Source organism: Ciconia boyciana, chromosome 8 (assembly GCF_034638445.1).
Source record: "Ciconia boyciana chromosome 8, ASM3463844v1, whole genome shotgun sequence".
NCBI lineage: Eukaryota > Metazoa > Chordata > Aves > Ciconiiformes > Ciconiidae > Ciconia > Ciconia boyciana.
Window position 1 is genome coordinate 60,487,835 of NC_132941.1, and position 18,673 is coordinate 60,506,507.

The 18,673-nt window shown below is 44.5% G+C and overlaps 1 protein-coding gene across 3 annotated transcripts in view; it reads left to right on the forward strand.

Moving 5' to 3' along the window:
• The window catches only part of GRK5 (G protein-coupled receptor kinase 5), a 173,697-nt gene that overhangs the window by 102,039 nt on the left and 52,985 nt on the right, over positions 1–18,673 (forward strand). The window contains exons 3-4 of one of the 3 annotated variants that reach the window (XM_072870695.1): positions 6,086–6,198; positions 14,981–15,058. In XM_072870695.1, the coding sequence (XP_072726796.1) occupies positions 6,086–6,198; positions 14,981–15,058 (191 nt within the window). Of the gene's footprint in view, positions 1–6,085; positions 6,199–14,980; positions 15,059–18,673 lie in introns of those variants that run through there. The other 2 variants (XM_072870696.1, XM_072870697.1) reach the window with 2 other exon arrangements.

Genomic DNA, 18,673 nt, shown 5'->3' on the forward strand with positions numbered 1-18,673 from the left:
TTAAACAGCAATATCCATGTTTCTTCATCAGAAATGGGCCCATATTTTCAGTTTGCCAAAGAAAGAAACCTGGTATGTTTTTCACTGCAAGTGCATGGGTTCCCAGCAAAGTTTATGAAGTTCTGACTGGCTGTGACATCTCCAGTACTGAAGGCCATCGAAAAATCAGAAGGTAATAAGCGGGTCTGCAGAAGTGTTAACGTGCCAATCTCAGGATCTTGCTTTTGAACACAAGGATTATCTTTTGTATTGAAGCATATTTATTAGAGGTGGAAAACCATCTTTTGTAGAATGCGAGAGCTAATGTTCCAGCTTTCCAGATTATTCTGAAACACAAGAGCAACACAGACACTGTTAATAATGCAATCAAAGCAATTTAAACCCTTTTAAAGCATCCACAAAGGATCCTTTGACAAAAAGCAACTTTCATCAGCCTCAAAGACTAGGGAGTTTAGTATGTACTGTTTATTAAGTTTATACATAGACAGTGGTAATTCCACTTTCGGCTGCAGAAGAGCAGCAGTAAATTATAAGACTTATTTATAAGCACTCATGTTAGACTTGCTGATTTTAAATGAAAAATGTTTTTATCTTAATATAGCTCTAAATGAGGTTATTCAGTGTTTAAAGATGCAATTTGTTTTCCATTAGTACCCTGACTGGACACAAAACAATTCTGTAAACTTTAAAGGCTTTGGTCTTTTTTTTTTGGACAAAAAGAAGGAAATTGGTACTAGTGCACACTGTACGATGGGCTGTGAGAGTCTGTTTAGTTCAGTCATCCTGCATATTTTTTAATCTTGCTTTTAGTTCCTGCTTTTGTCCTCCTTTTCGTTGTGTGCCCCTGTAAGAGAGCTTACATGTAGAAAGCAGAGAGGGACAAAAAACCCAGAAATGGTTTTAGATTTGCACTGGGGTGGTTAGGATCTCTTTTTGCAGCATCCCCGCTAAGTTTGAATGAGGAGGGAGGCATGCGATTTTGGGACATCTCTAGCTGAAGTTTCCATCCATCCCAGGGCTGGTGGGAATTGCTTTGACAGGCCTCAGCCTCTTGGAAAAAGAAAGTTTTACTTTTGATGGGCCAACAGTCTTACGAACTGACTACTGGCCCCTTCTGGCTCTGATGCTGCTCCCTATTGTCCAGCTTGAGCGTAGGGACTGAGGGTTGCCTTGCGTTCAAATGCTTTCTTCCATGAGTTTGGTGTGCTTTCTGTTGTTCTGGACTAAAGCAGGCTAGAAGAAGAGAACAGCAGATAAATAATAGACTAGGAACAACATCTGTTTGAAAGATTTTGAGTCACCTTAAAGAAAAAGAAAATTGGGAAGGGAAGATGAGTTCTCGTCTTGGGTCATTGAGCATGAGCAGGAAAAGAACAATTAATTCTTCCTACATCCGCTTTGGGGTTTCCAGGTGTTAAGGAGGGGTTTATTTGTTTGGGTGGTTTTTTTGTTTTTTGTTTTGTTTTGGTTTGGTTTTTTTAGGCAGCAGAATTACATTGCATTTGGTTCTTACTCAGTTTTAATCCAGGCTGATTTAATGCCAAGGAGAGCAGAGATCCAGAGGCCAAGTCCAAATTTTACCATGCAGCAGCATGGTGCATGTCTTCTTGACGATTCTTCAATGCATTTCTTTGAAATATCTTCTCTTGGGATTCCAGTATGTTAAAAAGGAAAATAAAATGCTACTTAACAGATAGTACATAAATGCAATCACTGGCCACACCAGTAATAACCAAAAAACTGAAAAGATGTTCCTGGCTTTTGTAGGCTTGAATAGAGAGATTTAAACTGAGCTCATCCCTCCCCACAGACATCTACAGGAGGAAGCCTCACCAGCTGGTTGCAGGTGTTGGATTAGTAGCCCTTCAAAATGAGGGCTTCTGCCCAGAAACAGAAGTACAACTTTCCATAGCAGTCTCACTTAGACACCTGCAGTTTACACTGAATGAAACAGCATCAAAAAAGACTGGGTTTTCAGCCAAGAGTCCTTACCCAGTTTTGTATCTCGCCACTAACCCGTCAAACCCCACAGGTATATTGCAAATGGGAAAGAGGAGGAGAGACCTGGTCTCGCTGCAGACCACTGTTTCTCTCCAAAATTGTTACGGTGATATTTTGAACCAGAAAAAAAATGCTAGGTATTTAAATGGGAAATTAAGATGAAAAAAATCTTCACAAGATACAGGAAGTTTTTTATCTAATTAAAACATTAGATTTTTTTCCCTTTGACTTGAAAGTCAGAGATTTTATCAGCAGCAACTTTCTTTATTACCTTGTTTTGTGTTTTTCACTTCATCGATGGCATGTTTTGATCAGTATGAAATTTTACTAATAGGACTATTTTTCCTGGGTGTGTGCTTAGATACTTTTCAGAACCTTACCAGACTATCTGTCAGGGAACAAATTTGGCCATAGAATTTGAATGGTGATGGCATTTTCTGTATGCAGGTGTAACTATGTGGGCATGTTCTGTGTACTGGTTGCTCTTTAAAGTAGTATTTCAATACATAAGCTACGAAGTAAAGTGAAAAATGAGTCAGTAGAATTTAGAATAAACGTTACTTATCTTTATTTATCTTATGAATGTTTATGATGGCATTTCGTATAATACCTTTTCTATATTAATGTGTCGTTACTCTGTTAGGAAGATAACAAATTAACTTGCATGCGCACATAATTTGCCAGTGGTATTTTCTAAATAAAGAGCTTGGCGTCAGTGAGAAGTGAGTGCTTTCCTAGGGCTTTGACTCACCCAGCTTTTCACCCCCGTTTTGGGTGAATTTGCAGGTGTTAATCAGGATTGCGCTGAAGCAGGAGGATCTGACTACCAAAGATATCGGTCTCAGAGCTGTTTTAGTTACACTTCATCATCATAAGCATATGGTTTCACTTCCAAGTGTTTAACATTTCCATTTCCTCAGGAAATCATTCTTTCTATTTTTTAAACTTTTGAAACTGGATGGATATTTTTACTGGCAGGCGGACTGAGAGTGACAGGACGATGAGCCCCAGCCCAGGGGAGCCCCTGGCTGCGGCACCCGCCTGGCTCTCCATCCCCTCCCCTCGTGCAGCAGCTCGTGAGCACGGCTCGGGGTGCTTCAGCCAGGTCTCCGGGGTGCAGCACGCTGTTAAAACACTTCTGCTTTCCTTACTATAATAAAACTATCCACTCCTTTTTTCTGCTTTAGCTGAGAGAGGTGTTTTTCTTTCTCAGTCCACTCCAGGGCCCATGCATCTCAAGCATTAGTTGAGAGCAGACTCCTTTAGCTGACTTAGTGAGGCCAATGGCAAGATCAGGGCCTAAGAAAATATTTTGTGTCACCTACAAGGAATGAAAGCAGTTGCATCATGTATTTATCGTCTGTATTGGTATATCCAGCACTTAAACGAACATGACCGAGGAGTGGATGGCTCCAGGGAACGGCTCTGGCTCTTGTGTTTTCAGAGATTATTTCTGGTATTTCCTTTTTCCCCATTACAAAAGGGTCACCCTTCTCACGTGTTGGCCAAGTTATGTACCGTAGGAGGAAGCCTGTGCTTGTGTCTGCTTTATGTTTCATTTATCCACATATGTAATAGTGTTTAGCTGCTTGTTTTCTTTTCCTGCTAGGCTATAAAGTACAGTTATTGGATGTGCAATTTGCATGTTTATTTGGCTGATATCACTAGCCCTTTTGTTAGAAGAGCATCCTCTGCTACAGTGAGTGTCACCATATCATAACAACTTTGATAACTGCATTTTGTAGAACAAGCGTTATCACCGTGCATCAAATAGCACTGTACAAGAGAAAATACAGGACAAACTAGCTGATTAATGTACTTGTTCGTTTGCGTTTTATTCTGTTACAAATTCAAGACGGTCGCATTTTTTGCACTGCTTGTTTAACATGAGGAAGCTTGCTGTGGGTTTGGGCTTTTGGAGGGATTGAGTCCTGCCATCAGGCAGGCTGTGTGCTACCAATATTCAGGGTGTATATTTTATTCATACCCTCAGAACAGTTAGTTAGTCAAGGTAGCAGAAAACAGCATCAGACGAATGTAGTTCAACCTCCAGACTTCCCAGGAGACCTCCCTTGAGCTGCTCAGCCTCTGGCTTCGTGCCAGCCTCTGGGACATTGTGAGTCGCTGTTTTGATCCACTCAGGCTCTTTCCTAACTCCTTTGCTTACCTTAGCGCTGTGCGTGTCTGCACATCCCTTCAGCAATTACCTCCTCACTAAAAAAGTTACACCGTCAAGCGGCACAAGCTTGTACCGCTCACAAGGACAACCCCAAGGCTGCTCAGCATCCCACTGGCTTTCTTGCCGTACGTCTCTGTGTCGTGATGTTCCGTGCTGGAGGCTCCAGCTCATGCAAACAAACCAGTGCCACGGGCTTGTGCTGATAGTTAGATAGGCTGGAGGTCAAGTTAGGATTTACACACTGGTTTCGATCCAGTTTTATTTGCTAGAGGGTATCAAAGCATGGCAATCTTCTGGATAGATTGAGTGATAACCTGATCCAAAATGGACTGGCAATGCCAGCCACAAAGTGGCGCTGGTATGTTGTTCCAGACTGCTTCAGAAGACCCGACCAGAGCAGGACCATACTGAATTAAAAGCACAGTCCAGCTAGCCCCAACCTGTATCTCCAGTGAGCACCTTGTAGGTGCTTCAGGGGCCAGTTTCTGAAGCACAGCCATAGCTGCACGCAGGTGCAGCACTGGGCACGCACCCTCCTTCCTCTTACAAGAGGCAGCCTTGGGTGCTCCTGCCCGCCTGCCACCCAGCTACAGGTCAGCAAGTCCAACATCTCGTACGGCATTTGCCGTTCAGGAGGGATGTCCTGGTTTTGCAGGATGTGGTCCCCAGGGCGCAACCTGTGCGAGCCCCCCATGAGCAAGCCCTTCGGCTGGGTGCCTCCACGGCAAAGGCGAGCTCCATCGCAGCCCTGTGCCTGCAGATGTTCTCCTTGGAGTGGATGGAGCTGAAGGGTGCAGCGGGCCAAAGCAAACGGGGAATAAAAGACGCTGCGGGAGCGACTCCAGGCCTGAGAGCGAAGTAACCAAGGCACTGACAATTTGTGTGGGTTTCATATGTCTGTTTGCAGTGCTATGTTATGTGTTTAGAAGCTGGTTGTTTCCATAATAACAGCAAATGCCATATGGCAGCGAGGAGGGTGGTGAGAGGAACGCTCAAGGAAACACAGTATGTTGTTTGACATGTGTGTGCTTCTAGAGGAATAACGTGTCTCGAGCAAGTACTGCTGCTCCAAACAGGCTGGGGGATTTGCTGCTCTCACCAGAAAAATATCCAAAGCCCTCAGCATTTGTACTGGTGCAATGCCAGTTAATGATGCCCGCCCTTCTCCCATGTCTTCCTGCAGATAGTCCCTCTGATGGGTAAAGGACCTTTTGCTTTACTGGGAGTGATGGTTCTGTGCACCGGCACAGGGGAATGGCATTTAAACATGGCATTTAAGGGGAAATACAGTTCTGTAAAGGAGTGCTGTGTGAAACTGAAACCAGCTAGATGCCATATGCTCCATCCATGCGTTAATGCTCAGCGAGTAAATAGCAGAAATTTTGAAACCTTTGAAAATACATAGTTTGCAAGAACTGTTTAGTAGAGAGTGGGTTGAGCATTTCCAGAGATTAGGGGCACTTGAGTGCGTATCTAGGACGCATCCAGAAAGGTCTCCACAAATTCCAGCTTTTCCTACCCTTTAATGTATGACTCACATTTCAAGGACTTGTAATTTGCCCCCCACATTCCCACAAACACCACCAGTCTGAGCGGTACCTTTGCAGAGTACATATATTTCCACCACAGAAAAATGTGAAATTACTTTTTCATAATAGCTGAATGGCTTTTGCGGGACTTTTACCAACATCAGCTCAATAAAATTGAGCCTCTCTTGTTTGAGTCTTAAAGCCATTAATTATATTTGTATTTGGATACCTGAAACGTGGTGGCGGGAAGAAGGCGGCAGTTCTGATTTGGGGTTGTAGTTCTGCACTCACTTGCAATGCTTTAAACTCCTAACCAACCCAAAAGGCAAAGCTCTTCTCATTTTCATGCTTCTCTTCTTCTCTTTATTGCCTCTAGAGAGAGATTACTGCAGCATATGTGAAAAGCAGCCGATCGGAAGGCTTCTCTTTCGGCAGTTCTGTGAAACTCGACCTGAGCTTGAGTGCTGCATTAGGTTCCTTGACTCGGTGGTAAGTCAATTCTTGTGATATTTTGGGGTGCTTCGCAGCGCTCTCCTGGCAGAGGAGACTCCCCTGACCCCAAGAAATCACTGTTTCATGGGACGTGATTTTGTGTCTAATGCACCTGAGCAAGCAGCGGACAGGGCTGACCCCGTCAGCATCCCAGCAGCATTGGCAGTGGAGGGGCAGCGCTGCATACGGGGTCGGTACCAGCCTCGGGGACCGCGAGCCACTGGAGCGGCAGAAGGACAGGCACCCAGCACAGTGCTGGCGTAGCCTCCCTTCATGTCAACGCCCACGCAGCTGAGCTGCTGGGGGTAATGTCTTTTGATGGGGATGAAGCCTGCAGTGCTGGGAGGCACTGGGAGGAAAGGGAAGATGATGAATGGGCTGACAAGAGAGGATGGGGAGTATGATAATACTAATATCTGTCTCTTACCAAGCCATCAGTAAGAATTACCACTCTACCATCAGTAGAATTCAGGGTGACTTACAAAGGGATTACAAAGGGTAATTTTCAAATAGGAAAATAGAGGCACAAGGTATAGAAGTGGCTTGGCTGAGGTCACCAAGAAACAAATCTGCTCCGTTTGCCACCCCAGTGAGCTGTCAGTTAACCTGGCCGCTGAGCAACACCCCCCGGCCCCGGGGGGACCTGATGCTCTTTCCCAGTCTGGCAGCACTTGGCCGTGCGTAGTGCCAGCAGGAGAAGCTGTTCACAGTGGGAAAGTCTCTCTGTGGCTTTCTTGCTGGGAGCCTGCGGAAGGGCAGGACGTTGATGAGCCAAAAGGCTAAATCGTACCAGAGAGGAAGATGAACTTGTCACTGCTGAGTGTGAGTGGCCGGGGGGCTTCGCTCTCTGGCTAACACTGACAATCAAAAGCAAAACGATGCGTACCAACAGGAATAAAATTTTTTTGTTTGTACCATGGTGAAGCTATTCTGAAGTATAGGGAGATGTGAAGATTGCACTGAAGTTGTAAAAGTAAGAGTCTGGGAGAGGACGCGTCGTCACTTAAAGTTTATGTTAGTACTGCAGTATCTACAGCAAACCTACAGCATCACAGAAAGTGTTGGATAGAGTCCTATTCAAATCAGTTTTAGCTGGTCACAACTTCTACCTGATATTCCTAGCACTGGTCGTGATTTTCCCCAGTGAAAGGTTTAGCCATCGAGGTACATGAAACTGCTGCATCTGACAAACGCTCTGTGCAGCTGTGCTCAAGGCCGGTAGGCAGGAGGACATTTTGGGTACCCTGGATGTGTTTGTCGTGCACCGAACTGGCATCGTCTAGTGAGGTGTCTGCCACCGATGAAACACCACGCACCCGTCTGGGGGGAAGCATTCCCGCAGAAATGCCACGTAAGGTGTGATGCCCACAGCCTCGAGGAGACGGGCGATGGCCATCCCTCTAGGAAGCCACAGAAATCCTTTGGGAGACAGCCACAAAAGACTGCTTCCAAGGGCTTTTAATTTCAGACAGAAGAGACAGAGCTGTCCTTAGTTTGGAGAGGGCTCTGCTCTTTAGCGAGGCCCTGTTCTTTTCTCATGCCTCCTCTCAGCGGCAGGCGTCACATTTCGGCTCCAGCAGCACCCAGGGGCTGCGGAGAACAAGCCTGCATTGTGCGAGCCCTGCACACGCCTGGCAGCAGGTGCTCAGGGTGTTCCGGTTAAGCTGACAGCGGTAATAACATCTGGGCAAAAGGAAACATTGCTGTCCCCCTGTGTGTCCCCAGTGCCACCAGCCCCAGAGCACCGCGTGATAACCTTCGCTGCAGCGCTGCCCGGAGCCTCTCCCAGCCTCTCCCGGCAGCGCCGGCTGCCCAGCCCACCGCCGGCTGCGGGAATTGAGGCCACTGTGTCATTTCATTCTCCCGAAGCCCTGTGGAGCGGTGCCAAGCACTGAAACTCCGTGTCCTCCCAGCATCCGTGCAGCACAGGCAACACTGGTCCTGCGAAAGCTTGCGGTGGGACTGGCTTTGTTTTAAAGTTCCGTCTCCGAGCAATCCCGGACTGATAACCCCAAATCCTCTTGCGGGGGTGTGCTTTGCATCCACCCCTGGGTTGCTTTTGCAGACTGGAGCTGCCCTGCGTACCTTTACTGGGCCAGTGATCTGTTCCCAGTTAGGCTCAGACTGGCAGTACGAGGATTTCATGAGCAAAATGCCTTGCTGTGTGGAGGTCTGAATATTTACTCTTTCTCTCTTCTTTTTAGCACTAATTAACAGCAGTCTCCTTTGTTTATTGATTTCAAATTCTGTCCAAGCTTGCTCCCAGCCCATGAAAATCCCTGTATTAGGCAATTAGGTTGAGCAACACGGCCCATAGCCATTAAATTGGATGATTGCTACTGAAATTCGCCCAGTGGGGTCACACTGTGTTGAGTAGTGGGATTCAGGCCAAGTGCTACGTTAGGAAAAAAGTCCTATAATGAGACCAGAAGTTTGACTTTACAGCCCTATTCTGAGGCCACCAGGAATGTGAAACCTTTTGGAGACCACCTTCTGTAACAAGCCCCAAGCAGAAGAAGCCAAGAGCCTCCATCTTCTTTTGACTTATTTTTCTAACATGAGATGCAAAACTTAGCTTTTGTGTAATATCAAATAAAAAGAAAAAAATAATAGAGGAAAATATTCAGCTGTTCTTGAGAGGCTCACAGAGCTTTTTTGCACATTGGGAGGTAGGACCACCTCTCTTTTTCGGAGCACAGCTAAGTGACTTTACCAGGTCACACAGTAAGTCATTGGCAGAAGACAGTAACTGATGCCTCCCAATTTTTAATACAGTTTTATAACCAGTGCATTCAACTGCCTGAAAAGAAAGCAGCAATCAGGGCTTCTGGGAGGAAGTGAGAAGCTGAGTCAGGCACTCAACAACCTACCAACAACCTCCATTCCCATACTTATGTGAGACTAAGTTTTGCAAGCTCTCTTTCACACCTTTGCTTCCAAAGACTTGTAAAATCAACCAGACCTTGCAGGCCAGAATACGTAAAGAGAAAAAAAAAAAATCCCCTCTTTGCTGGACATTTATTTCAGCTGTTGGTGAAATAACTAACCTGGTCTGATGTAGTCTCCTGCAAATCTAATTATAGCAGCACCTGGGGTTTTTTGTCTGTACAGTTAAACAGTTGTTAGGCTGCTTTCTGAAGAAGAAAGGATTTGTATCATTAAATTCTGCATGCATGTAGGGGTGTATCTGTCAGTTCCCTCTGAAACCTGTTAATACCTTGGCCAATTTCAACCAATAATTGAGATTAAAGTGCTCAGAGGCATAAAGTTCCTACATGTTTTCTGAGAACGGTGTTTGGGTAATTAGCCACAATCTGTCAATTGTAAAACGGACTACAAGGATACGTGGTTTGTAAGCAGTAGGCCCCAACATTAAATGATAAAAATGATAAAAATGAAGAGATGCAGAGCTTTGCAGTGCAGCGCTGCTGGAGCTGTGGGTATTTGGTTCCCATCACTGCTGTGGGACCAGTAAGTGGCCATCAGTGTGGCTGGCTGGCTGGGAAATGGGACAACAGCAACCCTTTCTCCTAGCCGGTATGGTAAGACTGTAAGGACAGAGAGCCATCGCTTATTATGGATACTGTGCAAACAATTTCATGACAGAGGTCCTGACCTGACTAGATAAAATATCTAGTGAGAAGTACCCATGGCTGCAACTTGTGCCTTTGAATGCATTGCGTGCTTATCTGTGTGCGTGTAAACACAAAGATCTCCCATGAATAGTTCACCAAACCCTTATGTAGCCATTCCGATGAAGAAACTGTGCGAACATAAACTATTATCATTAAGTGGAAATGGTTTATGATTAAATCAGCTCCCCTATAAGCCTTTAACAAAGAATTCACGCACAGCCCTAAAGCACACTTTGCTGTGCTTACAAATATTTTAGCGACATCATACAACTTTGGAGCTGTTGAAAGACATTAAAATAAAGTGCTAGGGGATATGTTTCCTGTGCTGAAAGGCAGATCAGTGAGCAGGGAATCTGCTAGCAAGACGCCTTTCCTTCCCCGCAGCCCATGCCTCTAGCACAAGAAGGCGGCAGTTCAGCAGGGACCTCTTGCTCCTGTCCCCTTCTCAACAGCACATTCCTGAGGTGCCGGCTCCTGACGTTTCCCTCTCCTCTCCTGTGATTTTTGTGTGCTGTTATAATGAAGACTTTAGCTTCTGGACTCCCTTTCCTACTTCATCTACTCACACTCATTTTTTTTTTTTTTTTTTCCCCAGGGGAGGGCTTTTAACATTTTAATGTGGACGAAATTTAGATTGACTGGAGGAGAACGTGGCTAATTCTGGTCAAGGAGAAAATAACCTGACATTTTCTCTCTAACCTGTACGATGTTATTTCTTTGCACTGAAGTCACACAGAAATACTTCCTCTGGAGGAAAATAGCCCCGCTGCCTCTCCAGGTTGTTTCTGCTTGGGCTATCCGGGCACAGGGGCCAGGGGTGAGAGGCACAATCTCCTTGGGTGGACTTCTCAGCTGAACGCTTCACTAGACATTACACTTATCTGGAGTAAAAGGATGAGCGAGCATCCATTTAATGCCATTTGTAAAAACCCTGTCTTGCTGTTAGGGAGATTTCGTTTGGTTAAGTCCCTTACATGGTATATAAACCATCTGTGTATGTGTGTCTTAAAGCTGTTCAAGGCTTTTTCCATCAGAAATGCCAGTTTGTTGATATCAACAAACTCATTAACTCAAAACGTGTTTTTAAACAGTCAAAAGGGCTCTTTTTGCCCTGTGTTTAAATATGAAAAATGTGGTTTCAAGTTCACTTTTCATTTAGAAATGCAAGTTATTATGAATCCCAGCTGTTTGGGTTTTGCCTTCCAATTTTCAGTCACAGATTTTAAATCTCCAGCAGAGGCAAGTGCAAGGGCAGTCGCTGGAGCACAGAGCAGTAACAGGGCAGAGCCTGGAGCCCGAGGAAGGAGTGAGCAGGAGCTGGAGCAGAGAGAGATTGCGGGGATAACAGAGAAGGGAGCTGAGAAAGCCAAGGTGTAAAACTGGGACCGAAACGCCAGTAGCCTCCTGCAGATGCTCAGAAGGTGACTCCACTGCTCCTGACTTCTACCAAGAAGCCGAAACTGCTCTGGTGGGAGTGTCTGTTCCCACCTCCATCTCCTGGTGGGTATGAGGGACTCACTCCTGTGGCCATGCCACGCTCCCACAGGCAACCAGCAGCTACCTGCAGTGGGAGAGAGTCCTCCCAGATCTGCAGAGAGATCCCTTCGGCTCCGTTTTTCAATTTTCACATATTTTTACGCCATACAGTTTCAGGAGCTCAAAGAATATTAAGATGAAAATCAAGCACTAGATAAAACGATGTGTCAGAATTAAGGTTGCTGGTGCGAGTACCCGCTGGGTCCCCAGGACATTGCCCTGGCAATGCCCTCCATCAGTCACAGGCACCTTCCAGCCCCCGAACCTCTTGCTTGGCTGTCCCTGAGCCCACGGCCCAGTCCCACAGCCAGCCACAGGCTGGACATTGCTCCCTTTCCCAGTGCAAGTGCGTTTTCCCATCCGATCTCGCTCAGTCCATCCCGAGGGCGGCTGCTCCGAAGGGAACGATGCTTTGCACCCCTGTGCCCCCATTCAGCCAGGGTTGCTTCTAGGGAAGCAAGAGCCGCTGAAGTAACTACTACCTCCAAAACAGCAGCCAAAAGAGAAGTTAGCAACAAACAGCAGCCAGCCCACATCCTCTTGCCATTTGGACTGGAGGATCCCCGCCTGCCCGCAGGAAGAGCCTTCCCTGCAGCTCGTCCCATGCAGTCGGGTGATCGTAAATCCTCCCCTCATTTATGAGCTATGAATAGGGCCCTGTCTGACCTAACTAGGGCATGGAGAAGCTATTAGACTTCAGAGCAGGAGCCTTGAAACATGTGCCTGGATTCATCAAAGGAATAATGGAAAATATTTTGTTCCACATGGATTTTAAGTAATGATGTTATTTCTAGCAATTAGGGATTTGCAAACTGTAGCCATGCTTTTGAGTATTGTGGAAGAAGGGGATGTATCTTGTGATTTCAGCACAAGACTGAGAGTGGAGGACGTTGGTGTGCTTCCCAGGCATGTGGCAGAGTGAGCATGGGGAAGTCACTCTGTCTCCCTACGTGGGTAATTCTTCCTGCAATAACAGTCCATGGCTGAAAATGTACCAGTATCTGTTGCCGAATAGCTCGAAAGTGGCACTGAAGGGAGAAACAATAATGAACTTAGAAACAAAATGAAATGAGCTTCTCGTACTTGAGCTACAGTGAAATCAACACTGTTCACAGTTGGAGCTTATGGTTCCTTCTCACATCCTCACTTGTCTGTCACTTCCTACCTTCACCACCACAGTGTCACATTTTCTGAGGATGTCAAATGCAAGTATAATTAAACTTTCCTTGTATGCCTTCCCAACTATCTTGACATAGAATTAGATACTCTGTGTATGTGTGTGTGTGTGCATTTAGCTCTGCATATGTTGGATCCCATCAGGAGCTGCATTTCAAAACACTGATCCAATTCCTGCTAAACTTGTGTCTTCTTCTGCTCTGTCCTGATTTGCTTCCTGTTGTACAATTCGGATGGAATGTAAATGTAATAGGGTGGCCGTGGCAAAAAGGACACCGAATTCTTTGACATCTCCCTGGTGCACTTCAAATGGCAGATGATGACTTTGAATCAGGTTTTATTTACTAGGGAACCAATCTATTACCAGAATCCAGAGTTTAAAAGCAAATGAAGGAGAGAGAAATGGTCATTATTGGATAAATTGTAAATAGCATTGAATGGAAGACTCAGAAGATGTCCTAGATGCTTCCATGCCGAGGCAATGTCAAGGAGTTCTCCTTTCTTTGCAGTCTTCTGCACGGACAGTTACATTTAAATACAATTATTTTCTTTTATTAAAATAGATTATTTCTGTTTTCTTTTATATGACAAACACCTAGTTTGTCTGTGAACCTAACCATAAACTCTAAGGTGCAAATAAGATGTAACTTTCACCTTTAAAAAAATTATTCCTTCTGTTACTCTTGCCATTGCTTTATCCCCTAGCAAGGAATCATGGAGAAAAATGCTGTTAAGATGCTGTACACATTCAAGAGTGTCTGGGCTTTAAGAGCTGAAATGAACCATACTCAGACACCATCTAAAAGGACAGAAAATGGGATGAAAAATTTTTTTAAACCCTTGTACTAAGTTTTATGAGAACGTAATCAGTTCATCCCCAAAATGGTCACTAACAGAGAAGTACTGCACTTGTGAATTTTAGCTTTCGGTGTATTTTTCATCAGCAATATGGGTTTGTTTGTTATTTGCGGTCATTGACATTTCCCAAACCAAATCAGATCGTAGTTCTAGATTGTTCAAGCAACCTGCTATGTATGTGTATAAATATGTAGCTTCAGACTTAAGCTGCAATAGCTAAATCAGCACTGGCCAGATAGAGAGGTAACAGCATTATTACTACATTGTGGTTTTCATGTCATTCCTAGGTCTGCTCAGCTAGGGTATCCATTACAGCCTGCCTTCGGATTTATTGCATCAAGCTCGGAGCAGTACATACATCTTCCAGTGGGCAATAGTTCTGAAATTTGTTCTTCCAAGTGTTTGCCAGTTCAGTCTGATTTACCCTTTCTTTTTCTTTTAACTTCCTCCTCATTTATCATCTCAGACAGCTTGTATTGGACCAGGTTACTTAATTGGTTTGGCAGGACTTTCTGGAATCCTTTTTCTAATACGAGCAGTCATGAAAGCTGTTAGGCTGTCTTCTTTTTTTACTTTTTTCTGGAAGATATTTTGATCCGGAGGCTAAAGCTTTGTATCCTGGGCAGTGCCAAGTGGGAATGTCTCTAAGAACTTGTCATTGTCATTTAGCCACTGGAGTCCCACGTGGCACGTGTTTCCTTCGAATGCCTGCCATGGATCCAAAATTCCATGGATTAATGTCTTCGTGGTGCACAACTAATGCTTCCTTTGATTCTTATGTAAAAGTTGTCCTGAAACGCATCAAAATTCAGTAATGCTACAATACCTAGAATAGTCAGAATTTTAAAATGTAGGTAAACTTTGTGTGGGGGAGTGTTGTGCTCTCTTTTTTAATGCACTGGGGAAGTCAAAGGGAATTTTGCCTGTAGTGTCTATTCCTCTTTTTCTTGGTCCTAAGAAATCCGCCTAAGAAATCGACTCTTAGATCTGCCTTCTGGAGGGACTGAGTCAAGGATCACTAAAAGTGGTGGGCAAATCTCTCTGCTTTGCAGAAGGAGTGTTAGACCAAGAGGAAGTGTTAGACCAAGGGGAAGATGTAAATAAATAGGAAGGACACATTTGACCAAAAAGGCAATCTACTGAAGGAGTTCACCTGGTGCTTGAAATACCACTGTGGCAAGAATTAACAAACATTCACTTTCCCTGCTACTCAAAGAAATAATTTTACCTTCTGTGTCCACCTTCCCTTTGAGCAAAACCAAATGAAGTTGCCGTCTCTAGTCACTGAATGCTTTCTGAAAGCTGTCTTGGCAAGGCTATAAAATATAAAATAATTACATTTGATTGGTGTTAATTAAGAGACATCATCTCAGGAAATGCACCACTAGGGTTTGGTCAAAATATAGTGGAAGGTTTTTAATAGGATTGTGTGTACCGGTTACACTTCCATCAGAAAATGGTATTTATCCTTCAGATTTTTCAGACAGAGCATTCCGTTAAGGCCACATCCAAAATGAAGTTATAATGGTGAAATATGAGTGCAAATATTGACATTTTTTTTATATCTGTTCCAGGCAGAATATGAAATTGCTCCAGATGAAAAACTGGGAGAGAAAGGAAAGGAAATCATGATGAAATACCTCACCCCAGAGGTAAGGGGCAGCCAAAGTGGCATTACTGAAGGAATGCTGCAAGGCACACCTTTGCTAAACAAGGTTGTTATAGGCTTTGTAAACCAGAGTCCTAAAATTTATGGTGGCAATCTCCAGTGAATAAACCTGCAAGTCTTATACAAACAGTCAGAGAGAAAAAAAAATTATAATCCAATCCAGCAATTGACTTCTGAGGATGAACTTGAGTTTACCAGGGGCTTCATTCATCTGTGGATGAGCAGGGGGCTTCTCTGGTCTCTTCTGGTCTGCAAAGCTCTACCTCTGTGGTAGAGCAAGGGGCTTCTGGTCTGCAAAGCTCTACCTCTGTGGTGTAATGCAATAGACCTTAGCTGTTATCAACAGATGCTACAATTATTTCCTATCCAGCTCAAAAGAGGTGGTGGCAGTTCATATACCGTTGTGTAGAAAGCACCAGCAAAAATGGTCTTTGGTAACAGACACTGTATTTTGGTACAAAAATTCCCACCACCATTTGCCCCAGGGTAGCCAGGGACATGCAAGACTGACATGGGACAGCGTGTTTTGGAGCTGAGAGGTGCTGTCACCCGTTCTCGTCCGTTCCTCAGCGTTGCATCTCGGGGCTGTCGGAAGGAGAGGAGCTCATGGTAGCAGCTGTGTCCACAGGGTGGCACTCCAAACAGAACTACAAATCTGCTGCAGGAATTTGGACAGGCTGCACTGGGACTAACCCTTTTTTTGGGGGGGGTTTCGATCATTTGCTGACCGCGCTTAACCTTTGCAACAAAAGTCACTGCCAGTAAGCAATAAACATCCAACTTCAAACACAAGAACAATCCTAGGATTTTTCCTAAGTTGCTTTCATAAGAGTAATCAAGATGTACAATTGCTGCTTCAACTGTTTTACAAGAGAAATACATTTGACCTTCAGGGGGATTAATTGCATTTTTGGCAGATGTCTTTCTAAAGCGTTTAAATGGTACAATATGTTTTGGAGGTGCAGGGGCAGAGCAGACCACTTTTTTTCCAGTCAGTCATTTTCCTACAATAAATTTCAATGCATACTTTCAGTTATCTCAGACTGCATTTTGGGATCTGGTTTCATTTACTGAGCCTGGCTAGTTTCATGTGCAGCCATTTAGCACTGCCAGTATGAGTTCCTGCTGCCCATTCATTAGGGGCATGAAGGGGATGACTGCTTTTTAAATCCACCAAAATGACCATTTGTCTTAAATTTTCTGTCAACAGAGGAATGAGGCACAAATACTGAAGGAAAATATTTCCCACTGCTTTGGTTCTCATCTGGAAAAGGAGAAAGGCATTTTGCTGATAGCAGGGCTAGTAAAGTGAGAGAAGGATAGTACTGCTTCGTTTCAGATGGTCTTGGTACAGGTTTCCCTTCCCTGCTGTCCCATGGCACTCCTGCCATCCTTGTCCATTTGCCAGCAGCCCCATAGTGCAGCAGAAGCACATGGAATAGTTTAGTGAGGTAAGTGAACGTGCAGTGAAGACCAATCTGAGAGCAGTTGCTTCTTCATCAAGAAAAAATGGTGGTGTTACAGGAAGGGAAATTACTGGAACTCCAGAGCTGGAGTTTCCATTCTCTGCCATGCTCTGCACTTCATATTTGACCTGTGTACCTGGTTTCTCAGTACGTAAAATGGGCACAGGATATTTACAGTCTGTTCTGAAACTTTTCTGGTATTTGCAAGTTGCTTTAATGTCTTTGGGCAGAAGGAAACACAAAGTTGTGCTCCTGCACTTGTAATCTAAAACTGCTTCCCTGGTGGTGGTGCTTTAATGTCTGCATTGGTCTCGCTGCACTTTTTTTTCTTAATGGGAAACTTCTGCTTCTTCCCAGAGGGATGTTTAAGCCCTGTGTAGCAGAAAATACTTCCTAGCGGCAAGGTTGACTGTGCCATAGCAATGAGTTGAATGCTAGATTCTCTAACAGGTCTCCCATGCAACAAATACTTAAAACACTAGAGCAAGGCCTGTATTAATTTCATTTCTTTTTAGATACCTAACTAAGGTACTCAGGTTAGGAGTTCAGATGGCCTCCTGTCCTTTCTTGTCAAGAAAGAGAAATAAAAACCTCCAAAGGATAGATTTTAAGCCATTAGAAGTCAGTGATTCGAAGCCAGGTTAGATGCTTGCAGTCAAGAGGGATGAATCTGGACCCAAATGTCCTAATGGAATATCATCCTGGCCAGCAAAGAAACCTGCTTTTCATTAGGAGCTGCATTTCTCCATTTAGTCATCAGTCCCTTGAAAGATACAAATTGCTACTGATTCCAAAGTCTTCTGCTTTCAGAGAAATGCTTCTTTTAAGTAGGTGTGTGTCTGTGCTTCAAAGAACCTGATTGTCTTGATATAAAAATAGTGTGACATACAGCTTGACTGATAGAATAAAATTATAGGTTTAGTTCTTGGACAGATAATTCAGTCTTATAATGTGAGGAGTATTTTTCCCAGAGTGCATGATCAGAAGCAAAATGAAAACGAAAAGTAGACTTCATGCTCTTTAATATTTATAAATGATTTTTAGTTCTTGCTTAGATTTTTAAATGTCATACATATTTAACATACAATGTGTCAGTATATCATCATTCTAAAGTGCATTCATTTGCATAGGGAACATGCACTTTATTAAATAAAACTTATACTACTTGCACAGCAGAAAGGAAAAGAAAACACTTTCCCAGATGAATAGACATCACACCAGTACTCACAGCCTCATGTGACTCGTGCAGCCACTGTCTGCAAGATGGTGCTGCACCTCACAGTTAGCAGACTCCAACGTGTGGGAGCGGTGAATTCCGCTGTGGAGAGCTCTGTGTGAGAACATTCAGCACCAGCCCCGAGGCTGCTAAACAAGCTCAGCACTTGCCAAGATGGTCAAGGGGGGAGGCACTTTTTCAAGTAATCACAAGTCAGGCTTTTCGCAGCTTTAACATCCTGAACAGCCCCTACATGCTCGCTGGGGAAGTTGAGAAGAGGTCTAGCAGCCTTTTGTCGTCGTTGACGCCAGGGATGGCATGAGCGGGTCAGGCTTCCACCATGTCCCTGGCCTACAGGCAACAGCGATGACAAATTCTGAATGTGTCCTGGCACCTGGAAGGGAAAACGGATGGTTTAGGCCTCTCGAAGAAGTGGCATGTAGGAACAACCTCCCTAGGGATGTGGTAGAGTCCTCATCACTGGGTGTTTTCAAGATGCTATTGGACAAGGTGCTAGATAATCTCATGTAGGCTCCCCTTCCCATGAAAGGTTGGACCAGGTGATCTTTAAAGGTCCCTTCCAACCTGAGCTGTTCTATGATTCTATGTACTCAGGTCCTCACCTAGGAAGACATTTGTATTCCCTTGCTCTTGCCTGAAGTTCATTGAAGCAGTCACATCCAACAGACCATTCTGAAGTATTTGATGGGAGGGAAATGTAAGGAGTACAAGTGATCTTCACGGAGGATGCCAAAATACAAGTGTTTTCACAGCTTCCTTAGCAGCTTCACTTGGGTGGTGAGCAGGAGAGTGAAAACCCACAGAAGAGGTGTCCTGTAGCTGAAGACACCCCCCCATCCTTGAAACATGCTCTGAAGAATTGTTAACCTACTTCTCCAAGAAGGTCCAACTGTGA